Source organism: Phaethon aethereus (genome assembly GCF_964289735.1).
Source record: "Phaethon aethereus genome assembly, chromosome: 3".
NCBI lineage: Eukaryota > Metazoa > Chordata > Aves > Phaethontiformes > Phaethontidae > Phaethon > Phaethon aethereus.
This window is the reverse complement of record NC_138576.1, coordinates 70,997,362-71,020,170: the sequence shown is the minus strand read 5'-3', so window position 1 is coordinate 71,020,170 and position 22,809 is coordinate 70,997,362. Positions and strand designations below refer to the sequence as shown.

The 22,809-nt window shown below is 40.1% G+C and overlaps 1 protein-coding gene across 1 annotated transcript in view; it reads right to left on the bottom strand.

Moving 5' to 3' along the window:
• NOX3 (NADPH oxidase 3) overlaps positions 1–22,809 on the bottom strand; it is a gene marked incomplete at both ends in the record, with an annotated part of 38,098 nt that overhangs the window by 4,743 nt on the left and 10,546 nt on the right. The window contains 7 exons of the mRNA XM_081997493.1: positions 868–1,014; positions 8,251–8,413; positions 12,046–12,299; positions 13,454–13,546; positions 16,242–16,371; positions 18,971–19,152; positions 22,198–22,343. Coding sequence (XP_081853619.1) covers positions 868–1,014; positions 8,251–8,413; positions 12,046–12,299; positions 13,454–13,546; positions 16,242–16,371; positions 18,971–19,152; positions 22,198–22,343 — 1,115 coding nt within the window. The remainder of the gene's footprint in view (positions 1–867; positions 1,015–8,250; positions 8,414–12,045; positions 12,300–13,453; positions 13,547–16,241; positions 16,372–18,970; positions 19,153–22,197; positions 22,344–22,809) is intronic.

The window sequence follows — 22,809 nt, the reverse complement described above, 5'->3', positions numbered from 1 at the left end:
CACGGTAGGAGTAAATTTTTCTGAATACAGCTTCATGCAAATACCTCATTAATTGACAGAAACCCTAAGGAAAGCAGAGAGAAGCAATGTTTTTCTGTGGCAACAGAAGCAGGATGGGAAAAGCTCTATGAAATCTTATTTTTCAATCTCTACTAGACAGTCCTTCATTCAACAGAGACAGCAGGAAATAAAACAGTAGAGCAAAGACTTTCCTATGAGAGTTTTTCTGGCAGGTGCTTAACTGATTGCAGTATCATCTGAGTGATCCATTAAAAATAAGAGGGAGAGAAAATCAACTCATCTTAGGTAAAGACTAAAGAGGTTGAATAAAATTGACCCAGTCTAAGGTTTAAGTGCCTCCAGTTGGGATGATCCAATGAAATTGTAAGATGGCAAATTTGAAGTCAACCAGAGAAAATATATTGTCAAACAGCTTGAATTAGTCCATAGAGTTTGTTGCCAAAATATTCTAAAAAGAGCAGGGTTCAACAGTGTACTGGACATACATGTGAACAACAAAAAATATACTAAATAATAAGAGTAAACAAACCCACAGTTGTTATACAGCCCTCTGTTTCAAAGACATGGACAAAATGTCCCTTCACAAGCACTCTGCGCTTTTCTGCAAAACACCTGGTAATCAGGGTTGCCCAAACCAAGATATAGGACTTGAGGGATCACTGGCTTGATTTCTCCATTCCTGTTTTCCTAAATGTGAGATGAAAACAGACGGCTTGGTGTCTTTATATTTACAGTTCTTTGTCTGTCTGCTTCATCCATCATTTATTCAGCTGTTCCTGTTCCATATGTTACCGTACTGGAAAAGCAAGGTACATTAACTCAGACTCATAAGAGTTTCATTATTACCTGACTTTCATCCCAGCCAGTAAGAAATATATGATAACTTAGAAAATCGTTTTCCCCTTTTTCAGCCATTTTTGTTTCCAAATGGAACAGAAGATCAGCAAACCACTCAAATGCTGATGGATCCCGACAAATCCAGTAAAAATAAACCTGTCAGATAAAAGTAAAAAGATTTAACAAGAAGCAAACTTTCAATAAAACTTCCTAATGATAGGCTCAACTCATTAATCATATAGTTTGTGACTCTTCTCCACAGTAAATTTAAACATAATTACACATAATTTTGATGATGCAATTTCTATGTTTAAAAAATTTCATTTTCTTCTTAAACATTGAGTCAATATATTAATGTGCTGGTGAAGGTAGGCAATGTACATGTTTCTCATCTCCCCCTGCCAGTGCATCTCAACTTTGACTTGTAATACCTAACCCTGAATTTCTTGCAAATAACTTGATTATTCTTTGAAATTCTGGATTTATTTTCACTTATGTTTAAACGGGAATTTCAGTTTCATCCAACACTGAAACAAGGAATACCTGTTTCTCAAGACCTTATGCCATAGGTTTACAGTCTATGTGGTCAAAAGACACAGTTATGTTCTTCAAAACAGGCTACAGAATGCCCCTACCTCTCTTTTAATGTATTTCTTATTTAAATAGGAGCATATAATTTCTAGAGAAACATGAAACTGTAATTTTAAAGTTGCCAAAGGGGTAAAATGAACCACTATTCCATGACTGGTTTTCTATTGGTTGAAAACCTCCTCTCTATGAAAAATTTACAGTTTTTTTCATCCAGATTTCTCTAGCTTCATCTTCCATATGCTGGATCTTGGTTTAGTTGTCTGTTGGATTGGAGAGCCTGTTATTAAAGTTTTTAGAGGTAGAAATTAGAGGCTGGGATCAAGTCATCCTATAATCCTCTCTATGGTAAACCAAACATTCCTGGGTTCTGTCACTGAGAGACTAATTTTCCATTCTTTAATCATTCCTATGGCGTATTTCTGTCTATTGCTCCTCTACTGCAGTCAGTCCCAAACACAGCAGAGAGTTTGTTTTTTAAAAAAATCTAATTTACTAGGCTCTTGGCATAGGGTAATGCTTGCATATGGAATAAAATCTTTCAAACAAGATGGTTAGTCATGGTCCATATGATGATGAGAGTTTCTATTTCAAGAGTCCTTGCTGTGGCGTCTTGAGCTGGATGAGGTGAGGCTCCCCAAACCCCTCTTACTGCTCAGTTCTTACAGCCAGCTGGGCCAGGGACCATTGCGACCACTCCAGCATGTGCATGATCTTTTGTGATCTATTGTCTCAACGACATACAAAGCACCTTCTAACTAATTAATTATGTATAAAAGACTGTCCTATGTGACCACTTCTGCAGGAACAGTTTCTGCTGACCATTTGCAAATGTCTTATCCATGTACAAGTTAATCAGTTTTGCAGCAGGAACCACCTGCGGGGTCTCAGGACCGGTGAGATTCCCCTCCCAGGATCTTAATCAACACACTGAGACATACGGTTGGCTTAGGCAGAGCAGGAGCTGCTTTAGGGAGTCTTCAGGACAGTTGGAAATTCCCACCTAGAAACCTCCTCCACCAGTGCTGTGCTGCAAAGGGGGTTGGGAGTACAGCCCATCCCCTGGTTTCAGCTCCGTCCCTTGTCTCGAGCCGGTCCAGCGGTGTAGATGACTAGGCTGGGAGTTCCTGCACCACCCAGGGAATGAACATCTGAAGCTCCCTAGGTGTCTGCTCGGGCACTACCCTGATGCCTGACTGAACCACAATTATAAGACAAATTTGATTGCAATTCCTGTAACTCAAGTTCTGTAGCTCTTGCCAAACAATCCATCATTACTTTTGAACAGAGGGCACCAGACCTCGAATGGGTCTCTGTGGGCAATGTAATTTTGAGTGTAATTATTTTTATAGGGCCTCCCAAGAAATAATTCACAAACATGGAGAAAGCCTAAAAATACACAATTTCACATGAAAAAGGAATGACATGGAGGACAGTGTGGACGTTTATAACAAAGGGATGGTTGGAACTTGTTTTATTGTGACTGATTCTTATTTTGTTGCAAAATCTCTTAATTTCCTTCAGCCCCTCTGTCTTTTATTATACCTCAATATCAAAGGTAATCTGGAAGGTCTGTCCCCAAGGCAATCATTGTGGGACCTCTGCTGATTTGGAAATTGTAGCCCTTTTCCGTAGGATCAGTGAGATAAAGATGCATATTAGACACTTCTGATGTGAAAAATCAAAGAAAAAACCAGAAAGCTATAAAGACATTTCCCAAAGATTTAATATACTAGATTGTCAGACTTCTGGTAAGGTGGTGAGAGAAAAATGTGGTAACACCATGCTTCACTGGAGATTTGGTGAAAGAGACTAACAGTAATTTGAGACGTTTTCTGGATCTAAGTGTACTGTAAGGGAGCATCTGTGGTTTCTGTAAGAAATATAAATGAAGTGTGATCCCAGGAAACGGAGATAAAGCATTCAGGGTTAAGCAGGGTATTTCTGCAGCCTAGGAACAGGACTGTCCACAGAACTTTAGTATCAACCATCTTGGCTGCTGGCTTTTTAACCACATTGCTTTACAGGTGGGTTCCTGCTGATTTACACTGGCATAGGTTATGAGGAAAAAGCAAGCCCACTGACTTCATAGCATTTCATTTTTGTGACCCAAGAGCAGCATTATTTTAAATTAACGAAACTAGGTAAGATTTATAGTCTTAACCTTTATGTTGTTTTTTTTGTGTCTGAATCCTGAAGTCCCTGCTTGTTACACATCCTCAGGACCTGGAAAATCAGGCCACTGAGTGCTGTCAGTCTGTATCACACAAAGGCTGTTGATTTGTAGTGAGAAATTTCTTCCCCCAGCCTCTACTTGATCATTTTATTTCTCAAGTCTTTTCAGCAGTTCAGTTTATGGAAATGTATATTTAGGACACGTGTGGAGAGGACGCATGTGCTTCTAAATTAATAATGAATTGCGCATGGAGTAGCAACTGGGAGCATGAGAGCAGGACTGGGAGCCAAGCACACTCAGGGAGGGAGGAAGAAAAGGTAGCCGATGAGTTGAGATGTTGTGGTCTTGGAACTGGGGGAGTGGTTGCCAGAATATCAGGCTATGGAGCTTGAAGGAGTGCTTTTAGCTGGTTGCAGACCTGGCTGTCACGGTAACAGCCATTCCAACTGAATTGGGTCAGGCAACCTCTGGCACAAACCTCTCAAGAAAGGATGTAACTTTCTGAAGCTGCAGAAATTCCTTAAACGCATCTCTGGTGCAGTTCCACTGAAGCGGTACCCATTGCACTGCCTCCAATTTTCACATTAGAGGTGGAGAGCGTTTGGTAATGAAGACAGACTGTCATTATAAAAAGTATTTTTGGCCATGTTTATAATCTTAGAAGGAAAAAAGATAGTGAAGAAGGATGGCCTATGGATAAAACGTATCCTTTTCCCTTAGATCAAAGAGGACTTCTAGTATAATACGTTAAAATAACTGGTGCTTACAAAGAAGCCTTCCTTTCTTTACATTGCCTGCCCATAGCATAGCACAACATACTACATGTATAATCAGAATACAATAAATGCACAATAAAATGAGTCCTTATTAAAACTGTAGAATAAAGCCAGCATCAGTGCATTTCTATAATTAAACAATTATTCTGAATCCTTTATTTTTTTCTTGTAAGCCTCATACTATTAACTGACTGCAATTATTTAGGACCCTTAAAAATCTGTTTTGGATTTATGTTTCATTAGTCTCCACCCACCCTAACCCCATTGACTACATTCATCAGCTTGATGTCTTGCCCAAGTAAACTGTCTTAAATTTTCCAAGTGCTCTTTTTGCAAATTGAGTTAGATGCAGTATCACTATTAATCAGCTCTGTAATGCAGGGGTTTGAGTAGTCACTTATTTCTGTAATACTCTGCTCCCTTGCAATGCATGCATATTTATCATTCAGTTTCCACATCCTGAGTTTTGTACAACAGACAAGAGCGAGAGCTCTGATACCTCTTTCCTGTAAGGTGAAAGAACATACTTTGTAAATCAGCTTCCATCATGTGGAAAGTCATCAATAATTATCTGTTGATGACCATCCGTCTGTTTCTCCCTGCTGCCTGAAGACGGAGGTGGAGCTGCAGCTCTGGGCGAAGCCAGCTTTTGACCAAGGGGTGTGAAAGGTGGTGAAGCAGGAGATGCCCAGGGAGGCACCTTCATCCCTGAGTCTTGCTGCTCCCTCTTAGATGTGACTAGTCCCTGCAAAACCCTCCCACGCCTGCAGCTGGGCACCTCCCTGCAAAACCCTAGTCCTTCCTGCTATGGAGTGTACCATATCACCCGTGGGCTGTAGGGTACCGAAAAAGACCAGAGGTCTTCCTCAGCCTGACTAACAGATCCAGCGGGCCATTACAGGTAAGGTGCAGCAGTGCCTGCAGCCCGGGGCGTGCAGGGGACTGGGCTTTGCCAGCCTGCACGAGGCACTGACTTCAACCTCGGGTGGCAGCAAGCAGCCTCTTGTATAAATGCAGGACGAGGCTCGAATTCGTACCCCTAAATTTGAAGCAAGAGGCCTAAACTGTTCTCAAACACAGCTCAGAGATGGTTACATTTGACAGCAAAAAGAGCCCAGGTTTTTAGGTCTTTGGGAGAAGATGTTTTATGGAGAAGGCTGTGGGCTGGGGTAGAGCTTAAAACAGAAGGCGTCCTGAGGCAGGGACAGTCAATCTCAAAGCAAATGGAAGAGGGTATTTTTGTTTTCCTCACTGTATGGAGCTGATCTTATTGCCACAACTTAGTGTGGCTGTCAAAGGTCTACGTGGGTTCAAAAAGCAAATAGATAAATTAATGGAAGAAAACTACGAAGTTTTCTAATGTTAAATACAGAGATACAGCTCTTGTATCAAGACATTACTGAACTGCACGTTGCTCAAAGGCGAGAAGGTGTCCACCAAAGACATATCACCGTGTGATTTTCTGGTCTGTATACTTTTCGCTAGGCGTTCATGAACAGCCATTGTTGGAGACGAGACGTTGGGCTAGATGGATCCTTGGTGACACTCAGTAAGACTTTTCTTATGTCCTTATGTAGGGTAAAAGAGAAAGTGGATGTTTGCTAATATTATCATCTGATGGATCAGTACAATTTTATCAATTTCAGCAGCAATTGATCTGAAAAATGAGACCACTAATGTGAAAAAAAGATCATTTTATGCATAACTAAAGCCAGTAGAAACTTTCCAGCCATGACTAGTAGTAGCACCCTTGCTCATAGCAAAAAACGATAGGGAAATGAAGGCTCTAAGGCTATTTAATTGTGAAGAATCAATTAGATAAATGTGTAGTCCTTTTGATTTGCTGGGTTTTTTAAATTATACAGCTGCAGACATTATGGAAGCTATGAGTATTTATATCTCAACCGTATGTGGGCAACACTAAGAAATATTAGTTCAATAAGCGTAATGATAGCTGTACTCAAATCAAAACGAAGTTGTTAAAAAAAGAAAAACCTCTTATTTATTTCCTTAATAGACATTTCTATGGTACTCATCATGGCAGAAAGAGAGCGCTGAATACTTTGAGGAAGATTAAATTATTTGTAATTATACCACAAGTGGAAGCTTTTAACCAATGGAAAAAAAATGTGGAGCTACCCTGAGATTAATCATTCTCACCAAGATGACTGCTAAATTTTTAAAGTGATGCTGTGAACTTCCCCAGCACCTTTAATCCAGGCTTTCAAAATGTTTTATAAACACTGATGAAGTTTAGCCTCATAACACCTGTGAAAAATAAGTATCACTATCACCAGTAAGGAAGACAAGATATGGAGAAAGGACATTAGAAATCGTGATACTTTTGTATTTCACAGGAATTCAGAAAAAAATGAACTCTTTAGCAGAAAATCATGGCAGAAGGCACCGTGCACTTAGACTTGCAGGCACACTTACCCAAGACTCAGCCTAAGCTATGGATGAACAACATGAGTTGTACTATACTCTCAATGCATACTTAAATTCTGTTTTTTTCCCCTTTAGATAACAAGAGCAATAACAATAATAACAAATTTACTTGTATACGTATAGAATATACATAGTATACACATATAATGTGTATATACGTATATGTATCTTTTCTTGCAGTGGAAAAAATCATTCTGGTACAATGGTGGTGTTTGCAAATACACGTCTTTTCACATCTAGCACATATTTTCATTTTTATTTCCCTCCCTTCTCAGTGTTTTTTCTGCCTCAAAGATCCCTCCTGGCAATTTGAACCTGTCCTCAACTCCTCAGTTACTAAAATCCCAGATGCTTTTTCAGTGGCAGCTTGTCATTAAGATGCCAGTTTTAACACTCTTTCATTTAAAAAGATCAGTGGCTTTGTCCTGCAGTCAGCTCCATAGGTACTGACCCTCTCAGAGATCTGTCCACTCCAATGCAATTTCCACATCTGTCCTTAAATGTGAAATGTTGAACAGTTCCTGATTCAGCTTTTACATTGGAAAATGAGCTAAAAGAAGCTGTAAAGACCACAGGCTACCACTTGCCGTGATAGATAAGGACGAGAATGTTTAATCCTGTCTTTTTTCTCTGTTACCTTCTTATCTCTCGTCCTACTTCACCCATTATCTCTTCTTCACCTATCCTTCCCCAGTGCTGCCTCACATATCCTTAGCAGAAGATGTACAACAGGTTAACAGATCAAGAGTATGTTAACTTAATTGGTGCCATCCATGCCTTACGGACCCCAATATATTTTTTCAACAAAATAATTAAAGTGGTTTGAGGCAGTAATAGGCATCTTGATATATCTCATCCAGAGCTTAAATGCCTTCTTTTATTCCTTCTACGCTGGCTAATATCCTGATTTTTGCAAGGTGAGAAAAGCAGGTAATCGTTGCTGAGCGCAGCTCTCTGAACCAGGACACAGCCAAAGGGCCCTCATGAAACCTACAGCTGGACAAGGAGCAAGTGCTGCCCTTCACTGCTGTCTGAGGTGACCTTGAACATTTCTTTTTTTTTTTTTTTTGGTAGGAAAGAGGACAAATTTCTCCTCTAGCTCTCTAACTATCTGTCTAGCTCTGAAAGACATTCCACGTTTATTTCCAGTTGCATATTGAAAATCTGATTCTTCAGGTTTTACTAAAAACACGGCGGCTAGTGATACCTTCTTCCTCAGGAAATGACAGTGAATTCAGAGACTTTACCCCACAGCAGCTCCTGAGGCAGCTGCGAAGCAAGTGACTGCTGCTGAGAGGGAGTTAAAGCACTCAAGTGAGCCTCTAGCTCTGAATTGTCTCTCTAAGCCGGCAAAATAGGCTCATTTGTGGAACTTCTTGATGGAGCGATAAACTTTCCACCTACCTTCTGCAGCTCCAGTACTGTGTTAGGGTTGCAGCATTTGTACCAAATGGATTTTAAAATAGAGGCAAATGGCGTGACTCCGATTCCTGCTGCAATGCACACACTCACTCGGTAGTGAAAGACGTCTGTGGCTGCAGATCCGTAGGGTCCATCCACGGCCAGTCTGCAGCAACAAGACATTTAGTCAAGGGTCAGCAGCATATAAAATGACAGAAAGGTTAAAATTTGTTAGGCTACATATTTTCAAAACTGAACTTCTGTTAAAATAAAAGAGAAAGGACGTGCCTGAGCTGGCACAGAAATTACCCATACAAACACATTTAATTTTCAGTGGGTGCCATTTAATAGCAAAGCAAATGTTTTTTTCTGAAATGAGAGAACAAGAGCACCCATGTGGGTTTGGGGCCTGGCCATCTATTTAAGCATGCAATTGCAATTTTCTGGCTTTCTGAAATGTGATTAGTCATATAATTGCATGTCCAAATTTAGCTGTGGAATTTGCATATTTAATTATGAATTACTGAAAAGCATCCTGGTTTAGAGCTTTATTTCTATATTGTATATATCAAAGTAAAGAGGAACATTTTATATTAATTGTTTTGAAAAGTTCTCTATACACGTTAAAATAATAAAAGAGAAAGCAAGAAAGAGGACATCATATGCAAGGAAATTACAATTTTCTCATCTCGTTGTGAAAATACAATATTTCAGAAATACATTTTTGGCAGTATTACTGTACTGCGTACCTACATAAAGGCAAAATCTGTAAGGAGAAACGCTTGTTTGTGTTGCTACCTCCCATAATCCACATTGCTGATGCTGAGGCATTCATTTTGGTCAAAATTAGAGATGAAAAAGATTATTAAATAGTCAGATTCATTCCTTTAGCGACATGGAATGTAAATACACCCAGTACTTTGGAGAGCTCTGTCCAGTCTGTCTTTCAATAACATAAGTGCTCCGGCAGATGATTTCACTATGTAACACTCAGTCCATAGGAAAAACGAGGTTTTTTCCTTGTTTCAAGTTTTCTTTTGTTTTGTGCTTTTTATTGCATGAATTGTCTTTAAAGTTCAACTTAAATACAACAACAAACAAATACGCAGACATAGGAAGAATGAAATGTTTTAACAGAAAAAGAGATGCGGAACACCAAACAATGGTACACAAAAATATAGGGACACAATGTATATGAAACCCCATTGTTGCTTTCTTCAAGTGTACCTGAAATCCTAGCAAACATTTTCCCTTTCATTTGTACATTGTCACATGGTTCGTTTTTACTTCAATATTCCAAATCATCTGGAAATGTGGTAGCAAATGAAACAACTACTCAGGGATAACTTTTGAAAATCTGGCCTCAGATATAAACAAAATAAGTTTTTTAAAAAAGATGTATTGTTATTCAGATTATTGCCCAGCCTTGTACTTTTTGAGGACTCAAAGCTTCCTGTAAAATATGGTTAATTCAGGGAATGTATGTAAAGTGCCTAAGCAGTGCTTTCAGGTAATCTTTCTATGTAGTTCAATGTGGGCTTGGGAGCAATTCTCATTAGTGTTAGTAGGTGGAGAAAAAATCAATCTGTAAGGAATTTCAAGAGATTATTTAATCTTTTGCTGAGCTACAAGACAGGATCAATTATTTCTGAATCATTCCTTATAGAGATTTGTCTTGTCAGTCTGCTCCTAAATCCTCAGGTGACAGAGATGCCATCATTGGTTTGAACGCCTTGCTGAGACCTAGCAAGAGAGCTTTAGCCAAATACAAGGACTCAGAGAAGTAGGGAGGAGAAAGTGGAGAAAGAGAAATCGAGCTATACAACACATTCATTTGATCTAGAGAGGGGGGTGGAAGGTAGTAAGATAGTGAACAAAGTGACGAAAAATATTACATTTGCATTTGCCAAGGGAGGAGCAGAAAATAGGGCTATAGACTGTTTCTAGCTATGGCTGAGATTTTCCATATTCTTTGTGTCCATCTACACAATTTCATTAGAAAGAAGCATTATACTTTTGGAGAAGGCAGGGAAAGTATTTAGTTTTGGAAGAGTAACATTAGGAGATTCTTGTTTTTAGCATGTAAACATTTGCTGAGCAGCATGATTATGTAGTACTTCTGACTGTAAGAGAAGTTAGATTTTGGGACAGTGTACTAAAACAGCAATTAAGTGAGCCAAAATCCTGAAGAGGCATCATGTGGAACCTGATTATTTTCACAGGAATAGTCTATTCTATGGTCTTATCGCTCAAATTGGCCAGCAATCACAGCTGTCTTTTCTACTGTATAAATACATGTATATTTTATTTTAGTCTTCCTTTATTAATGACAATATGCATATTTTATTTTTAGAACCTTACCTTATCATTCAGTTGCTACATGGCTTCTGTCTTCTGCTCAGTTCCTGCTATATGTTATTTTTTAATATAGTCACCAATTCGGTGTTTATCTTTAGATATTGAAACCTGTGCAAAAAGACTTAGGTTTTGCTTTATTGATAGCTTAACCATTGAAATACTCTTTTTAATATATTGCAAGAAAGCAAGTGAACGATGGCATTAGGCACCCTAACAAGATTAAAAAGAAGAGTCTTTATATATGACAGTGCTGTTAATTTCAGCCTTGCATTGTGGCCGGCGGCGTTTGATAACATTTTTCTTTCTTATTCTTTACAGTGGCTGTCAATCACTTTAGACCATTTTTGCTCCTGTTCTGCTGAAATGGCATACTTCTCATTCCAGTTGCCTTTAACAAAGGCACGGCTTTCATTTCTAATTCTTATTAACTGATACAATGCAAAGACTAGACCAGACTTTCTTCTCTGCCCCCGCCTTTTAGTATGCCTCTGTAGCTCAGTGGCATCTATAAGCTTTCTAGGGGAATGTTCTTTAGCATCCAGTTCCCATTAAATTATACAACAGTATTTAAAAAAGTCCCTTTTGCTGTTCAGTTTTACCAGGACTTCCCTATGAAAAGCAGGTTTCCAGGGTGAAAATAGTCCCTTCGGTCCCAGGCCCTACACACTCCACCAGAATGGAAACGATCCTGTGCCGGGCTCTTCTCTTAGCTGAAAATCTCTGCTGCGCCTGCAAGGAGCGACATGGCTTGAATCCAGCACAGACAGAGCCAGATGCTTAGCTGGTGTAGGTCAGGATGGCCCCATTTGCTTCGGCAGAGCCCTGCTGACTTGCAGCGGTGAAGCATCAACCTTTTGCTTGGATTAAGATGCTGCACGTACAGAATTTGGACGCCGATAACCTTTAAAAAGTGGAGCAGAGTTTGGTCACCAGAGATAGAGTTCAGGGAGGCTGCTGGGAAGAAGTAAGGCTCAGACAGATGTTTCTGGGGCCACAAAATATTTTAAGTAACTGGAAGGGAAAAGCTGGAAGTTTGGATGGCAGGTGATGGGTGCTGTCAGAGCATAAGCGTACAGGCACAACGCTAACAGGCAGCTTCCAGTGTGGCTTTAATTCAGTTCTTAAGCCCCTACCTGTCAAAATGGATATCTTTGGGTGTAGATATAGATGTTAGAGATTTAGATAAAAGTGACAGAGATACAGATGTTGATATGGACTTTAAATCTTGGATTAGTCATCATATTTTCTTGTAGCTGTTGATCTAAGTTCATGACTGTGTTTGTGGGTTTTTTTGTCGTAATGGCATATTTATGGATCCAGAACTATGATCTAATACTGTATCATAAAGAACACACTCAAAATTAATTAAAGTTAAAGATGTTAAGATTTATTTTAAAATGTAGAATTAACGTTTTTAAATGTATTGTTTGCTATGCAAACCTTGGTAACATCCACAGTTCCTTGAAAGCTTTTTCCTCTGCTCCGAAGGCCTTGAAGAGGGCCGCAGTCCAATCCCCGACGACCCGTATGTGAACGCTGAAGAAGTCCTCCTCGGGAGCTGAGGTGAGGGTGAAAGGGTGCCACTCCAGTTGCGAGATGGATGGGCACTGTAGAAAGATATATTGACCAGGTCCCATTTTAAAGCCACGTTTCTTCATGTGAAGCTCAAGGACTCCAGAGGAATGCGTCACCACCTAAACGATAACAAAAGGGCCTGTTTTGTTTTCCTTCCGAAGAGTGGCCGTTTCCATTAAGTTGCCAGTGACTTTGCAATCATTTCTGCTTGAGTTCAACCACAAGTTAATGCGAACTGGGGGGCACAGTAATTTTTAAATGTCTTGTAGATGATGACCTAAACTGTACGTTGCAGTGCTGTAGCTGCCCAGTAGCTTGAGAGCACATACAGCCCGTAATGTGTAGCAGCTTGCTTTGTGCGTCTAAGAGGCAGAGGAAAGGCTGTAACAATTCAACATTTTGTCAACTGTCTATCTTAGTAGAGCCTATGCAAAAGTATTCCTTAATAGCCTGGAATGATTTCCCAGTTCTACTCTCATGTAACACAATTAACTTGTATGGGATGGTTGTTGATTCGGCAAGAAGAATCAAGACCAGTGAGCTCAATTCTAATATACGTTTATTAAGAGGTAATCTCAGTTAAGCAGCCAGGTTTTTTGACGTCACACATAGTAAACCGAGGTTCTCAGATGACAGCCACTCTGTGAGATCAGCAGCAAGACTCATCCGACATGCTTTTCCCCACATACATCTTTCCGGTCGCTGGCTTGATACATGTACGCTCGGCTGCTGCAGTCGCAGCGTTCCCCATCCGTTTGGCTGCGACTTAAACAGGCCTTCAGCACACCGAGATATTTACAACTGGGATAAATTGTTACAGTGGCATCAATGAAGCTTCGATTATTTATGCTAATTGATAATATAACCCTTAATCTCCTTGGAAGCCTCCAGATTTGAAAGTAAAAACCGTGTCCTACTGAAGTCGAAGTCCTGCAAAGGCGTATTTCTGCCCTTTACTGCAGTGGAACACGGTTTTCAGCCCAGTAAAAAGAGAGACCCTCTACGCAGAGGTTTGTGTTATGGTGGTGTAGCCTTATAAGTCTGGTACTTCATTAATTAGGTGTGGGCCTGTATGGAATATTCTTACGGGCTTGCTATTGGAACAAATGAGAAACCTAACATCAGTACTTGGCTGAAACCATGGTAATGATGGAAGAGCTGCTGGAGCTAGGAGTGAAAAATGGGGTCATAATGTAAAGGAGTTATCTATAAAAGATAAATTCTGTCACTGACATTTTTTTTTTTACGCAGACATGCAAACTATGTTACATACCTTAGTAGTGACCACCTCCTGTCGAAATCTCCAAAATCTAACAATCCTTTCACAGATATACAGCACCATAGGACTTAAAACCCACTTCCAAGCCTGTAGAAAGTTGCATATTAAAAAAGCTCCAACATGTATTTTAATTTCTGGAAAAATATTTTGCATTTCTGGTTTAAATCAGCAGGTAGACTAAAATGAAATTATTTGATTTCTGTGATTTTTGATTTGCTGTTCTCATGAGAGTATTTCTGTTGCTACTGTAGCAGTTCTGGCCTTCTTGTGGAACAGACATATGGGACTCCTTCACAGATGCCCTCCAAAAGCAGTGCTAATATCTATCTGTATTCTGGCCAAGAAGAGTCCTTTAAAATCTTTTCCTACTAAATGGCAAAAGGGTTAATCTATTTAGGTGTTACATATAGACGTCATTGGACCCAAAGACATATAGATGCATACATTTATACAATATTACATGTAGCCTTATTATTTTTTTGCTCTTCAAAGTCCAAAATATTTCAGAAGGGTCAGATAGCAATAGCTGTTATTGTCAGCTCTGAGTTTTCTGATGCTGCATGAGAAAACATTAAGTCCCAAATATTCAATTAGAGGAATGAGATATATTTCCATTTAATCCATTAGTCGTCTCTGTATCAATAAATGTGTTTTTTTGATCTAGGATACTAAGCTGGTCATAATTTAAGTATTGCAGATGATTGCTGTGCTTGTACTTGCTAATCGTATGTGCTGATCATTATAACAATTAAAGATACTTGGCTATTCAAGTATACTAGCTGATTATTTCACTGAGTTGCACTGATAGCTAAGATAATTAGATGTAATTGAATCTTCATGATTTAAAAAAATCCTTTTTTTTTTCTATTGGAGATACTGTTTTATTTCTAGTTTTTTTAATTGCACAGCTCATTCTAGCAAACTGAAGACTCCACCATCATGTGGCTTTTAAAATCTCCGAAGAGTAACTTCACTTGCTGAAACGTTGACTTTGCTCCACAAGCTGGGTAACAGGGGTTATAAAGTATCTTTTATGAGAAGCAAGCCATGAAATTATGTGGCTTCCTTAGAAAGTGCTAAGAGGATGGAGTGGCAATTTCCCAAGGTTAAGTCTTGAAAATTAAATTTAAAAAAATGCGTGATTTAATAATGGGAAGAAACCAGCATAAGCCAGATGATTCTCAGCTAAACCAGAAACTCAACACATCCGTTGTCCCTAAATACTACAGGTGTCTCTGCACAGTGGGTAATCTCACATGCTTTGAATATATTTGCATATATCAAGCCACAATAATGATGAGACCTGTTTTTCCTCCCTTCCATTTGTGCTACCTGTAAATAAAAACACGTGACAGGAATGTTAAGGCTGCAGGCTACCCTGAGCGAGAGCCCAGCTGAGATTTCCAATGTGCCATCGCTCCAGTGCAACGGAGCATTCAGTCCAAAATATCTTTTGGCTGGGCTGGGACCACAGGGCATCCACCAGGAGGGACGGGCTGCTAGGCAACACGGCTCCTGGCCGGCTAATCGGGCATCAGTATTCTTGCCCAAGTGGTATTTCCTCCTGTAGTGAGAATGGACGGAGGTGGGGCAGCAACGCGTGGCCTGGGGTATGCAGGGAAGTGCGGCAAGATAGGTTTAACATGGAGAAGTGGAAGTTCTCTCCAGTTAGCTTTATGATAAAGAACGTCGAGACATGCTGTTGGAAGCAGGCTTGTGTCTGTATTCATGGTGCGTAGCCACGTATTGATTTTTATGGCGACATCGTAGCTGAAATTTTTAGAGAGGCATTCATTTTCTCATTAATATGCGGGTTGGGTAGTGGCTAACAGTAGTTTAGTTTAAGAAAAATCTATGTCAGTCATTAAAAGAGCTACAAGACACTGAATGCTAATTTTTCTCCTTTACTATAAGATTTCCTTTGGTATGTTTTCTCTTTTTGGAAGAAACAACAAAAACTTGCATATGAGCAAGCTAAATCTTGAGCTCTAAATGTTAAATGATTTTGTTTGGATGCTAGACATCTGACATACTGTACAAATCTGCTACTTAATTACCCCCTGTGGATTTGCAATCTTGTTGCAGCAAAACCACCCTTCCGTGGGACATTTTTCCTGCCTTTCGCCTTTCCTTTTCATAACTCATTGTTTCATATTCTCTCGTTTTTACCTAACTTAAGACATCAAGGCTGGACAATATGAAGTATGTGCCCCAAAGCAAGGACATAATTTTATCTCCAACTTATTCTCCCTTGGTATTTAGACTATCCATATTAAAGTACTATCAGTTAAAAAAATAATATTAATTTGCATCCCTAGCTTTGCTCTTCCATTGTATTTTCTGTATCTCTGCCCTCATAAGGTTTTCACTTGGAGGCTCTGTTTGTGCAACAATGAACACGTCAAGGATACTGGCGATAAAGAATAATTAAAAATAAACGTACACAACAGATTTAAATAGAGTACAATTCTGAAATCCATATCCTTCAAAGGGAGCATTGCCTAACTAAAGGATCTTCCAGAAATGAAAAAAAAAAATATTAATAACACCAACATTTTACACATCACTCTTAATCTGTACCTGTCTGTACTGATTATATAGGAGGTTGTGATCAATACCTTAAGGCACAAGGAGAGGTCATGGAAGAAAAATGTGAAACTACTCTCTAAACATGACACTAAGTGCCAGTCACTGGCATACACTCCAGCCCCTACTGCCTAAGATATTTGGCCTCCCAAGGAATGATATTAAGTTAAAAACAGAAGACAAACATCGCTCTTACCACAGGTTCGTTGCCAGAGAACTGCGGCAAAGGGCACTGAGTGGCGTTCTCCCATTCCAGGTAGTGATCTTTGCAGTAAGTGACATTGTGAAGCTGCAGACTCTGAGGCGTCTGACCTCGGACAAGCTGACTTAAAACAAAAATGTTCACCAGTGATACGCGGCTTTGCCAGGTTTCTGTGCATCCGTAGGTTTTGCACTGGTAGTCGAATACAGATCGGAGATAACTGAAAGTTCAAGAACTGGTCATTTCAACCCTATTCTGCTCTCCTGTTCAGATTACCTTTCCTTTAGCTTTACCATGACTTTGGCCAAACGCAAGAAGTGTGTTATGGTATTGGTATACATCAATGCAGCTGAAGAGTGGAGAGTCCTTACTTAGAAAATGTACATTTTACTGTTTGTGGCAAAATTAGAATGATTTCCAAGTTCTTTGGAGCAGACACTTTGACCTCCTGTATATAGGAGCATCTGGTATTGTTTAGAAAAATAAAAAAAATTTAATAGTGACAGACCTTCTCTTTCCTTTGCTGCTTTCTAAATGCATTTTTAAGAGCTGCAAATAAAGTTGGAGGACCATAATTAGCTGTGTACTCTCTAAACATATTAAACTGTAGCTTCTTTACTTCAGAGAATGTTAATGATGTGAATTTTCCCAAACATATCAATCCTGACTGTACAGTTTAAATGGGTTTCAGCTGGTGTTGATGACGGGTAGAGAAGGAAGATTTTTATGGGGAAAGTCTGTTTGTTTCATATTGTTTCCCTGAATTTTCCCTTTCATACTTAGTCTGTCCTGCCCGCTAGTCTAACGAGAGACAAGGAGATACGAAATGCTGCCTTCTTTCATGTGGCGGTGCCATCGGCTGCCACCCGTTCAGACAGACAGACAGACAGACAGAAAAGGAGGGAGGCTTGAGTGAGTTTTGTTCAGTTGATAGGGCTGTTATTTAAATAAGTGTCCCTCTTCGGGGAGGTCTTTTGCTGAGGAGCGCCGATCAGCCAGCTAGGCAGAGGGAGCTTACAAAGCTGGAGGTGTAAAGGGTTCATTATAGTTGTTTGAAATTGTATTCTAAAAGATTTACCAGAGAGAGAGGGGAGGTCATTTTAATCAGGTCAGGATACAGTTTACACCATCTGTTTGCAGCTGCGCCTCTGAAACGTGGGACTAATTAATTGGGCCGATTTCAAGAACACTCCAAGCCAAACTGGATGTGGTGGCTCTCACATCTCAAGGAAAGAGGTGAGAAAAGTAGCACATCACAACACATTGTGCTGGGCTGTTCCATGCCCCGTGGTGACACCATGAACCTCCAGAGAACAGGCACAGGCACACACTGCTGTGGGCTGGGGAGGTCCCGGTGTCAAAGGGCAGTGATCTCTACGTACTTTAGTGGCGGGCAACACCATCTGAATGTTTTACGAAACAGGCAGGGATAAAAAGTGTATTAGGCTAACACCAAATGACTCTGTCCTTAGATCTGAAAAGCTTTACTACTGCTTGAGGCCATGTGTATGCTAGTCAGCAGGGAAAGATCTATGGAGCGAAGCAGTATTTGTTGAGGGCCTTGCACTGAACACCTTTGAGGGCTACCTAGGGCTTAGGACTAGGTCTGGTTTGGTCCTGTGAACAGATCGATCACTTGTTAGTGCTTGGCACACAGAGGTGTGTTCCCGTCAGTGTAGTTTCATCCCAAAACGCTCTGTGTTATGCACTCCAGGGGTTGTGCCATGGTATGAGCCAAACCTGGTAGGAGAGGAGGACCATGAGATTTACCTCAAAACTGTACTCTCTATCTGAATTAAAATGTGAATGTAGATGCACCAGTGTACGTTCACGTTAACACTATGGCAAAGAAATGAGAAAAGGAAATGGGGGAAAGCACGGAAGGGAGAAGCAGAAGATGTCAATGGAGCTGGAAATGGAAGATGGAAATGTTTTCATTTCTAGCGACCTTCTTGCTCTCAGTCTGCATCAACAGGTGACTTCAGCCCTTGAGCTTCTCAGGGAGGCTCCTCCAACTCTGCTGTCCCTCAGTGTAAGAACTGGAGCCCTGCACCAAGAGGATGGACCTTCCTCTTGTGCTGAGGAACAGGGGGACAATCGGTGACCTGGTAGCCATCCTTCTCCATAAAAGTCACCTGAGTGGGCTAGTCATAAACTTGAGTTGTTTGTTACTGCAGTCATTTAAACTTGGTTTGTAATACAGTGCCTACTGCTCCTGCACAGTATTTCTCTATGGTGAGGAAATTTGGGGTTCTTTTCCCACTAAGAAGGTCAAAACTACTTTACATTTATGGATGCAGAGGAGAATGGGCACAGGGACATCCACCACAGGGTAACTGACATGCTGAAAACTTGTCAAGCTTGTACAAGCTCTCTCGCAAAGTGCCTTAGAAGACCTATGAGCGTATTATTAATTTGAACCCACAAAGCTTTGATTCCTAATCTGTAATGCCCCCAGTTCCCAGAGATGAAAGATCATTCAGATTGATGCATTGATAACGTGCAGGTTGTAAGATGGTAGAAGAGTGGTCGAAAGAACTAAAACACACCTTTAGTCCTTAGAAAAGTGGTGTGTTTAATTTCAAAATGCTTTCGTTTTGCAATCTGTCTCCAAGCAAAGATTCCAGCTGTTTGTTAATAGAAAAGCACAGGATTATTGATTTGAATTGTTTTTCGTCTCAAACTGTGTACGTATACCCCATGTAGTTTATGCAGACACTTACCCCATACCATGGATTATTAAACCAATGAAGAAAACCACAAAGAGGTGATGTGTGTACCAGAACACCTCATAACATGACCTTCTGATGAGCTCAGTGGATGAAGTCATGATCAGAATTAAAGCCACAGTTATCACAACTCCAGTTACTCCAGCTATGGTGGTTAGTACCTCTCCTGTTGTGTTCTAGAATAAGAATACAGTATTAGTATTAGTATTAAGATTAGGATTAGGATTAGTAGTTATTGTTGTTATAACTGTTATTTGTATTACTACTTCTGTTACGGTTACTATTGTTACTGTTGCTGCTATTACATATGAAGCCAAAATCTAAGCTATATTTTCAGCATAGGACCAAAACCAGAACAAGACATGGAGGCAAGGAAAACCTCCATTTTACCACTGAAGAGCATGGAAAAATATCCCTCTGCTCTACTTCCACTCAGGCTTATCCGAGACAGATGTGTAAATGTTTGCTTCCACTTATTTGTTTCAGGAATTGAAAGTAGGAAATTAGACAGTCTCGTTAGTATTTTTATCTATTTTGCTTATGCAAAAGTGTCTCAGAAAGAAAAAGGAGAATGATTAGAGAAATGAAAAGATTAAATCTAGAGATGTAATAAGCAAAACAGCACTAGAAACCATCTTATTCATGTGAGGCTGATAAAGTGAGATGCTAAGACACCTGCAACCATAAAGTTTTGCGGCTCTTCTGTGCTTACGTTCTTCAAAGTTTTGGGGTTTTTAGCAGCCCTGAAATGGTGCATAAAAATGGCATGCTCTCATTTACCTGAACAGCATATCTCATTTATCTCTTCCTTACATTTACCTGGAGATACATTGGGTGATACTTGGGTTTGATGAAACATTAATATGCTGGGCTAGAACATGTTCTTTCTTGTTCGTGACTCACAGACATCAGCACAGGTCTGTTACATCTGTCTAAACCCACCAAAATAAACTGAAGTGAGAATGAAGATGTATTTTGAACACAACAGTCAGACGCTGATCTCAGTTATAAAGTGCAAATCGTGAAGAACTGGGGTAAAAATCTCACACGCAAGATGAGACCCAAGCTAAATATGCCAGCAGAGTGTAAATTAAGTCCCCGTTTGGCCTGCAAAGCACATATATCTGTTTTCCTGGTGGTAATGCACAGGAATGAAGGAGCTCAGCATGGCTTCTGGATCCTGACTTGATTCTACAGCTTAATATACTAGGAGAAAAAAGAAAAACCCTATATTGTACTTGTAAAGTGCACTCATTTGATATGGAAATCCTAGAGGTGATAAAATTCCACAATGCCATTTTTACAGTCACTTTTTACAGTAAAATCATTCATGAAAAATGTTCACACTTGACAGCACACAGTACATTTTCAAATTGGTGCCTGTGAAGAGTGTGTTCAGATCCTATTACATATTAACAGGATTGATCTAGGTGGTATTTTGAACGTTTCCACTGCAGTGGCTAGTTTGACTGTTGAGATGAAACAAGGAAAAATGCCAAAGACACTTAGTGCACTGCTACTACAGGGGTAAGATGAAACTGAAAAGAAAGCCTGAACTGTTGCTCTCAGAACTTTCTTTGAAGTTAGAAGCAATCTTTTATTTGCTTTACTTCATAATTTATTAATTCTGAGTGTAGCTACTGAGACACAAGTGGCCTATAAAAGAAATATAAATATTAGAGGTTAGAGTAAAACCTAGGCTGGTAATTGTAGGGCATATTACTGTGACAAATCTGGGAAAGGATCTCAGAAAATGCTAGCCTTCCTCCTCAAGGGTATTTAGGATCTTAATGTTAATTAGAGGCCTACCTCACAATTATATCACCATGGGAAAGCTTAGTGGAGAAAAAAATGCATGCTGAAAGACAGTAGGTTCCTGTTCAGAGCTGTGAGCTCTGTTCTGTTCTTGGGGAACATCCCATGGGCATGTGGTGAGAGTGGGCACCAGCTGTGCCGAAAGACTGGGCAGCTTAGTCCGTGCTTGCTCTCCTGTTCTGATAAACCTAACTGCTTTGTCAACACCAACATCAAGACTTTTATGTTCACACCATTGAGACCATTCATTTGCCTGGTTTTCTTCAAACCTGAGAATTGTTTACTTGTTTGTTTTGAAAGATGCAAAAATCACATTATCTAAACTGGACAGGAACTGAGGAAAAATACGACAAAATGCCTTGTACATGGGAATTACTATTGGACCCTGCTGATGGTTGTCTGGCCATCATCTCATTTTGTTTCTTGTTTCAGTGGAGCAAACCACTGACTGAAAGAACCCCACACCATGTTCACGCAGCCTTTATGGCATGCTGGCTATGTGGGAAATTCCTGAAGGGCAGAAACAATGTGTGTGGGAGTCTTACCAGGGCCATTGCAACCCTGGCGTATACAGGAGTATACAACAGTATACATAAGCAAACAAACAACATCTATGTGATGTATAGTATGATGGAATAAGGGAAAAAGCTGATTAATTTTTGCATATTTTACATACATGCATTGTAGAAAGGATCTGTTTTTCTTGATGAGTATTATGAAGAATAGCTTCTCTACCCACGCTGTTTTGAGATAGCCAAGGAAGCGGACAGGAGAGAGTCACTTTTCTTCCCCAAAGCGTGCAGAACCATTTATTTGCAGGGCTGAGGTACGTGTGGTCCTGCTTGTCTCTGAAGAGCACACAGCAGCACCAGCTTCTCAGTCGCTGCCTCCTGTGGGCAGCAGTCCCCCGGGTGGCTTTGCACATGCTCTTCCCCGGGCAACCACACGCGACATGTAACAGGGCAGAATAAACCCCCCGTTTGGGGGCTATTGGGAAGATACTGCACAGCCGTGGGGAGAAGCAGATAGCAACTGTGAAAAACATGTTGTTATGTGATTTTTCTTTTTTATCTTTCTGGAAAGATGTGTTTTTTCCTTACATTGATAGTTTAGTTTAGTTTTTTAAAATTCTTTGCAGGTTCATTTTATTGTCTACTATTCACAATAGTCCTTATCCCCCACCTCAGCTGATTCCTGACAAACTAATTAAAATACTGTAGACATTTCTTTGAGCTTGGTAACCTGAAAATTGCAGCTCTGAGTAAGAGTTTTCAGCTGAAATTGAGGTTAACCTTTGGCAGCACCTTCTCGCTCTGGTTAAAAGGCTTTGAAATACAGTCTTACCGTCAATAGAATCCACAGGGGAAAACTTTTTAGATGAGGAAAACAAAAAAGTGACAGCTTACTGTTTCATAGGTCCTGATTGGGTTCAAGTAGCTTTCATTTGGGCTCTTGCCAAGGCCAGAAAGTTTATTCCGTAACTCCCCGGCTTCCTTCGTCTGGCTGGTATGATACCGCTCGATGTTGATCAAGTGGGCAACAATATGTATGGCTGCATGAGAGAGAGTGGTGTGAAACTACAGACACACTTGTGTGTGTCCACAGTGCCAGGAAGGACTTCATTAAGCACACTACGAGCTATATGAAAAGCTTGGGCATAAATTGAGAGCTTTGCATGGGTAAGCTGACAGTAAAAGGAAAATTTTATGAAATACGTGTCTACTGTGAAGCAATTGCTTCATATTTGAGAGGAGAGGAACAGCTCCAGGGTCACCTCCCATGTTTACAGTCAAGTGCCCCACAGTCTTCAGTGTCATGAAAGGAGGAGCTCTTGAGAGATGATATAAAGATGTTTGCCTCTGATTTTAAGTTGTTCAAAATGAAGTAAACTGATTAAAAATCCCTATTTTTTAGTTAATATACTAGCATGTGCCATGGTCTAATAATTGCTATGCAGGACACTAACTTGTCCGTTTTAGGCATAGACCAGTTTGCAACTTGCACCAGGGATATTTAAG